The sequence below is a fragment of the Aegilops tauschii genome, chromosome 1 (assembly GCF_002575655.3).
Source record: "Aegilops tauschii subsp. strangulata cultivar AL8/78 chromosome 1, Aet v6.0, whole genome shotgun sequence".
Lineage (NCBI taxonomy): Eukaryota > Viridiplantae > Streptophyta > Magnoliopsida > Poales > Poaceae > Aegilops > Aegilops tauschii.
In genome coordinates, this window is record NC_053035.3 from 345768173 (window position 1) to 345775644 (window position 7472).

The window sequence follows — 7472 nt, forward strand, 5'->3', positions numbered from 1 at the left end:
GAACTCTCAATGAAAGCACCATTGTCGGTGTCAAAACCGGCAGATCTCGGGTAGGGGGTCCCAAGTTGTGTGTCATGGATCGATGGGTAACAGGAGACAGGGGGCACGATGTTTTACCCAGGTTCGGGCCCTCTCCATCGAGGTAATACCCTACTTCCTGCTTGATTGATTTTGATGAATATAGGGTTACAAGAGTTGATCTACCTCGAGATCATAAGGTGTGGTCTAAGACCTAAGGGTATCTTTATCTTTATCTTTACGTACTAATAAAGCGGCTACTGTTTCGGCCCGCTTACCGTCGCGGAAATTTTAGAAAAAAGTCCCTATATTTTCTGGTATTCAATCCGCAGTCCTTTTTAAGTGAGAAAAACGTTTCGTTCAGGCTGTTTTACAAAACTCCCCCTGTAGCTTTCAATATTCAGCCCGCCGTCCAAAAGGCTCTGAAAAAACACGGGCTCTCCCTCGCCTCCCGATCCCAGCCGCCAGGAGGCGACCGGCCACGGCGACCCTCGATCCGGTGTTGCGCCGGCCGCCGGACGACGCCGGCGAGGATTTTCCCTCTCTCCCGACCCACGTCTCTCTCTCTCTCTCTCTCGCGCGCGCGCACGCGAAATAGGGCTGGGCGCGGCCGCGTTTTCCTGTTGACGGAGGCCCCTGTCGGTGAAGCCCCGGATCACGGCGTTCCCGTGGAGGGAGAGGGCGGCGGGGTCGAGCTCCTGTGAATAGAGAGCAAGGCGAGGATGGGCGCGGCAGGTGGAGACTCGTCCTCCTTTGTCCTCCCCGTCGAGCGCTGGATCGAAGAAGCAGCGCTCCCCACCTCCATCCCGTCTCCTTTCCTACATCGGCTGCGCAGCGCCGCGCTCATGGTGGTGGAGGCTAGGTCTCCCGCCCCCCTCCCCGTCCGGCGGCAAGCTTGAACATCCCAGGCAAGTCTCTTGCGGCGTGGGATGGACAGAGACAGGGGTATCGGTGTATGCAGGTGCGGGTATTGCTTGTAGTATGAGCCCGTGATGAGCTCCTCATTGGAAATTGCAGATGCAATCTGGTGATGGTTGTAGCTGTAGCTTCATTTATGCATATTGGGAATGCTATTTTGGTTTAAGAAGAGTTTGAAAGCAGCACGGACGGTTCTACGGCTGGTATTGAAGGGAGAGCTTGGCAATAGAGCTCTACTGCCTGAGCATGGCATCCAGCCCCAATGGCATCATGCCCACTTGCCTAGGTAAGCTTTTCTCTGTTCCGATTCTTGCACTTGTTGGTTTTTTACTTTCAGAGCACTGGGAAATATGAGATGGTATGTGTCTTCTTTTCTGGTACAAGTAATTTAAACTGGCACCGTATCATTGCTACAATGAACAAAGGTTGTATTATTTACATTGATTGGTACTCAAATAGTTGTCTTACCTGATCACTTGCTGCGTATCCTTTCTTGAACCAATGCCAGATTATTAATCTTGATTGACTTTGAAAAGTGATTATGTCGAAATTCCTCTCTGGTATATATTTTCTATCAACTTCCTTTATAAGGATGTATAAAGGTACAAACAATCTTTACAAACTTTTCTGTTAATGTCTCATATAAATGAAAATGTCTTATATTCAAATTAGTTAGATTACTTTCTGGACTCATAGCAGTATACACCTAACTTTGGGTGCTTATGTTCAGGGTAGTATTTTGTTTTTTGAGAAATATGTTTAGGGTAGTGTTAGTACACAACCAAGTAAAAAACAGAATAATAGTGTGATCAGCTAATATTTTTGGTACATTAGCATCTATTCCCTTTTCTCAAGCCATTGATTTGAGCTTGGATAAGTGGCATTTTGTCGTTTTACTGACTGAATTTGCAGACCTAACATGGCTCGTGCATATTAATTCATCAATGTCTCTGGCTATCCTGCAGTTCAAGGCAGATCATATATTACATTTCTAAGCAGCTCACTTATATTGGTAATTATTTATTATGTTTATTTGAATCAAAATGGCTTATGTATTCTACCGGAGTAGTCACTAGCCATATTAATTTCAAAAGAACAATTTCTAATTTAGTATTGCACTTGTCTATATTGTCAAGTCAACGTATGGCCAACTTATCTTCTTTATATGTGATCCTGAGCTGATATGAAGGTCCCATGTTTTCTTCAGTGGCAGGAAGGTGAGTGGGAGGACCATAGGTCAGGGAGTGTTTGGTTAAGAGAGATAAATGGGGATGAGTTCACGACCATGTTCCTGCCATATTTTGGCAATATGGTTCAGAGAGTGGTAACTATTTGGCCAAACAAGCATCTTCCTGTCTTGATATGCCTTTTTATTTTTGGTTATTTGTGAGAACATTTAGTACATGTCTTTGTCATGCCTAGAACTTCTGACAACTTTGAAGCAAGAATGTTCAGAGAAACTGTTCCATGGAATAGCTAAACGATAATACTATTATTCATTTATGATAGTTTGCGACATACATAAATAGATGTATTGAAGCTTGTAATGGCTAAGAGCCAAACGTATGAATCTGTTCTTGGTACTCTTTTCCCCTTTTGTTAAAATCATCGTATACAGATTATAAGCTTTCTAACATCTGCATATATTTCAGGTTTCAGAGGAGGTAGAGAAAGCGAAGTTCAAACAATTCAGTGCAGCAGCAGCAACACCTCCAAGGTGAGAAATATGGTCCTATTTATCCTTCTTTTCTTGTTGTGTTCCTCTGCTGGGCATCGTCCACGATCTCCATGTCACCACTAAGGCCATGGCTCCTAGGATCCAGGATGCTGGGCTCGCAGGGTCTAGGCCGCTATCGATTTATTTCTCTCGGTCGATGGCCTCTTTTGTCTATGGTAGATCTGCACGTCAGCGGTCACAAGAGGACTAGGATCTGGCTGTGCTCCACGACTACCACAACTAAGCCGGGGAGCGCCAGAGACCTCAACTTGAAACTTTTAACTGCAACATTTGTTGGTCAGTGTCCTACTCTGAAATTGTTCGTAGTGCTTTATTCTGTATAGCATCCTTGGATGATTGTGTGGTGTGGTACTTTATTTATATAGCGGGGCGTAAAGCCTTTTTCGGTATTCTGTATAGCAAAGGGAAAGAGCCTCAGTTTGGTATAGCTATGGAGGTCATCCTTCGTTGGAAGAAACATTGGTACAAAACTGTGAGGCTAACTGTTTTTTAATAGTACCATACAGTTGGTTGTTAATTTTAAGTGTATGATCGTTTTTTCAGCCAATGAAGTTATGCTCATGACATGGAGAACTTCAAGGACAACCTGCCTGAACAGTTTCTACCTGATTAGTGAGCTATGCCATTTCCAGTTCTCTCATGTAACCTGAACAGCTGTTGGTTCAGATTTTAGCATTCCTTGCAATTCTTGGTTAGCAGCACGCTGCGACACACATGGCTCTGCCTCCATGTCGTTCTACTTACTTTCGTGCTCTCTGCTTTCATTCTACAAACCAACATTTTTTTCTGTATTAATCATGCCATGCTGAAAGGTAAAAGTTATTGCTCGGGCAGAAAGGAACATTGTTGTCAATCATGCTGTTGTTTGGGCACTATAATTCATGCTATATTCTGAACTCCTTTTTTGTTCTACTCATCTTTTGTTTTCTGTTGTGTTGCCTCAGTTATTTACAGTGTGAATTCTTAGACTTTGCATTTCTTGAACATGGTCAGAACAATCGATAAAATTTAGATGCTAAGTGGCCTTTTTTCTGCAGATTTTCTCTACAGCGCCAGCATTGGATGCTGACAAAATAGAAGGAAAACTCTCCAGGAAATTGAATAAATAGTCATTGTTGATTTTAGTTGCTAAAAGGAAAGGACTGCTGCAAATTTTAGAACCAAGATAGCAATTTTGCCTGTTCTACCAGGTATTGCTTATTTTTAGTTGTGTAGCATTTGGTCAGATTTGGCTTATTTGATAATGAGCAAAGAATAATTGTTGTGATCGAATATAACAAGTAATTTTGCGGCGTAGCATCAAAACTGTTAATGTAAAGTTTTCTGGTTCTGATTTTTATAATTTTGATTCTCTCCTAAGTTGTTGATGGAAAACATAGAAGCCTGTAGTTATACCTATTTTGAAAATCAAAAGTGGTTAATAAAATTTAGTCTCATGATATTACAGTCTAAAATGCTAACTACTAAGCTTGATGCCTTCATGGTTTTCTGATATTCCCTCTGATCCGTATTAGCAGTCGCTGGAGCGGATGTATCTAGACATATTTCAGTGCTAGATACATAAGTTTGAGCAACAACTAATTTGGATTGGAGGGGGTACTAAGATAAACAGTGACTAGCTGCTTCAGTTACTCTGCACTTTGTTAGGAGTTTTACATGATTTGGTTCGTGTATCAAGGCGAATTAAAACTGGTATTAGGAGGGTAATTTGCTATAATTACCGCAGTAGTATGCTCACTGGATGAGAACTAATCACTGGATGTAATCCCCTGTTTTAGTTGTTGTTTCTGTCCTGGTTATACAGGCAGTTTCAAGAGCATCAGACTAGCATGCCCAGTCTGAACTTTTAGAATGTTCTCCCAGTTCATGTTCAACTTTGATCCTTTTTCCGGTTAAAGTTCCAAGCAACTTTCCTGTGTGAATCTGAGAATCTCACTGAAACTTGTGTTTCATTGTGTATATTCAGCCTATCGAGTCGAGTTTCAGACTCCCGCGCAAAAAAGAAGAGTCGAGTTTCAGACTGATCATAAACAAACCTAGGTTTAAGCTGTGATGCTAATTTTATTTGTGTGCTGCACCATCATCCATATCTTCGATTTCAAGCAGTTCCATGGCAAATCAAATACACCTTTTTCTTTGTTTATGACATTACATATTTGACAGGTTAAAGCATGTACTATTGTGCATACTGAAGTGTAACAAGCCTTTCCCAGTAGCAAAACTGAATATGATACCCTGTTCTGAATTTATAATTTCGCAAGTAAGATGACATACAACTGAGTATGTTGTTCTGAATTTGATATGAGAGTTCTGCACAAATAATAGTTCTCATGTTCAACTGATAATGAGCACCTCCTCTATTCTGATGTTGCATTAATCATTGTTTGGAACTGATGTATTTGAGGGTCTGATACCCTGTGATAAAATATTCAAGTTATGGACATGTTGATAGTGGTTATCAAGCAAAGAGATAGTTCCGCAAAATGGTATTGGTTATCGCAAGAAGTTGACTCATTTACTGATGTAGTAAGAAAGGGGCACAAACTGATTTTGTACATATACCTCGAATCGTGTTTTTCTGTACAACAAAAAATAAAATTGGTTGATAAAAAAATTCATGTTTTTCTGTACAACAAAAAATAAAATTGGTTGATAAAAAAAAATCATGTTTTTCAAATGAAATGAAAGTGCGGAGCTGAAATAGGTAATGACGAACATTGTTAGGGTACGTCCAAATTTCATCATACAAAAAGTACTTAGTGTAATCTTGCTTATACGTTTGCAAAAATTGGCTTAAAAATATTGCATAATGACACGTGGAGCATGCTATATTTCATTTCTAACCCGGTGCAACGCACGGGCATTTGTACTAGTGATGAGTAATGTCATAATGATCTATCGACTAGCCTAGCCTCGGTTTATATAACATACCGGAGGCTTAGGATAACAAGAGTCCTAGTCGAATACGCCGGTGGAGAGGAGTCTTTGTCTTGATCACCAAGTCTTGTGGAATCTTCCTCGTGTATACATCGGTTGTCCGAACTGGCCCATGAGCAAACGGCCATGGGGGTCCTCGGCCCAATCCAACTGATCGGGAGACTACGTGGTGAGTACCCCCTAGTCCAGGACACCGTCACCCTCCCCATGTATATATAGGTGGCAGGGGGGAGGGGGGCTGCCAGGGCAGCCATGGCGCGCCCCAAGGGGCTGGCCGCTGGCCCTAGGGCTCCTGCCCTCCTGTGCCCCCCTTTCCTTGTATGGACAAGGGGAAAGGAAAGAGGGGGGAGAGGGAAGGAAGTGGTAGTCCAACTCCACACTTTCCTTTCCTCCTCCCCTTTCCTTTCCCTCCCCTTAGGCCGGCCCTGTAGAGGGTGAACCAGCCCCTTGTGGGCTGGTGTGTTCCCTCACTTGGCCCATAAGGCCCATATCTTTGCCGGGGATGCCCAAAACTCCTTCCGGTACCCGATAAGTATCCGGTACCTCCGAACCACTTCCGGTGTCCGAATACCATCGTCCTATATATCAATCTTTACCTCTCGACCATTTAAAGACTCCTTGTCATGTCTGTGATCTCATCCGGGACTCCGAACAACATCCGGTCACCAAATCATATAACTCATATAACACTATATCGTCAACGAACGTTAAGCGTGCGGACCCTACGGGTTCGAGAACTATGTAGACATGACCGAGACACTTCTCCAGTCAATAATCAATAGCGGAACATGGATGCCCATGTTGGCTCCTACATATTCTACGAAGATCTTTATCGGTCGAACCGTTATGACAACATACGTAATTCCCTTTGTCCATCGGTATGTTACTTGCCCGAGATTCGATCGTCGGTATCTCCATGCCTAGTTCAATCTCGTTACCGGCAAGTATCTTTACTCGTTCCATAATACATCATCTTGTAACTAACTCCTTAGTCACTTTGCTTGCAAGCTTATGATGTGTATTATCGAGAGGGTTGAGAGATACCTCTCCGATACTCGGAGTGACAAATCCTAATCTCGATCTATGTCAACTCAAAAAACACCTTCGGAGATACCTGTAGAGCATTTTTATGATCACCACCAGTTACGTTGTGACGTTTGATAGCACACAAGGCATTCCTCCGGTATCCGGGAGTTGCATAATCTCGTAATTGAAGGAATATGTATTTGACATGAAGAAAGCAATAGCAATAAACTAAACGATCAATATGCTAAGCTAACGGATGGGTCTTGTCCATCACATTATTCTCCTAATGATGTGATCCCGTTATCAAATGACAACACATGTCTATGGTTAGGAAACCTTGACCATCTTTGATCAACGAGCTAGTCTAGTAGAGGTTTACTAGGGACACGGTATTTGTTTATGTATTTACACATGTGTTTAAGTTTTCAATCAATACAATTCTAGCATGAATAATAAACCTTTATCATGAACAAGGAAATATAAAATAACAACTTTATTATTGCCTCTAGGGCATATTTCCTTCAATAAATTCACCCAAAGACACACATGTGATTTTTCAACAAACTTTGGTGCACTGGAGAATGTGCTTGTAGTTCAAATTTGAATCATGCACATTAAATGCCTAGAAACTCAATTAATGCATAAAAATGCCAAACGAATCCGGAATAATTCCAAATTTTAACACGACACTCATGTAGTTGCATGTTCACTGTAGATGAATGTTATAGCAATTCAAACACCATCCTTTCCCTCCGTAACACCATTTTGTCTTTCAAAACATATTGAAAAAAAATCAGGTATACCACAAACAGTTTACTAGCAAGAATCGTGTGGG

General features: G+C 41.9%; 1 protein-coding gene across 11 annotated transcripts; it reads left to right on the forward strand.

Moving 5' to 3' along the window:
- The first annotated feature begins 477 nt into the window (after positions 1-477).
- Positions 478-4016, forward strand: LOC109780525 (uncharacterized). Of its 11 annotated transcripts, XR_012182937.1 has the most exons (9): positions 478-926; positions 1036-1222; positions 1902-1948; positions 2144-2260; positions 2589-2653; positions 2760-2950; positions 3040-3136; positions 3218-3286; positions 3712-4016. XR_012182937.1 is itself a non-coding variant. In XM_020339110.4 (7 exons), exons 1-7 carry the CDS (start codon positions 1183-1185, stop codon positions 3222-3224), a joined length of 564 nt encoding a protein of 187 aa, XP_020194699.1. In that variant the 5' UTR covers positions 909-1182; the 3' UTR covers positions 3225-4016. The 11 variants fall into 11 exon arrangements, 5 of the variants coding, with proteins under 5 accessions (XP_020194699.1, XP_040242304.1, XP_040242308.1 ...); XR_012182936.1 differs by having other exon boundaries at positions 675-926; positions 3040-3286; XR_002237067.4 differs by having other exon boundaries at positions 909-1222; positions 3074-3136.
- The last annotated feature ends 3456 nt before the right edge of the window (positions 4017-7472 follow it).

Bases quoted from the DNA above. Each gene is read 5' to 3' on its own strand.
- LOC109780525 (XM_020339110.4), top strand. From the start codon at position 1,183: ATGGCATCCAGCCCCAATGGCATCATGCCCACTTGCCTAG. The intron at 1,949-2,143 runs GTAATTATTTAT...TGTTTTCTTCAG, and splicing joins TAAGCAGCTCACTTATATTG to TGGCAGGAAGGTGAGTGGGA. The intron at 2,654-2,759 runs GTGAGAAATATG...CCTAGGATCCAG, and splicing joins GCAGCAGCAACACCTCCAAG to GATGCTGGGCTCGCAGGGTC.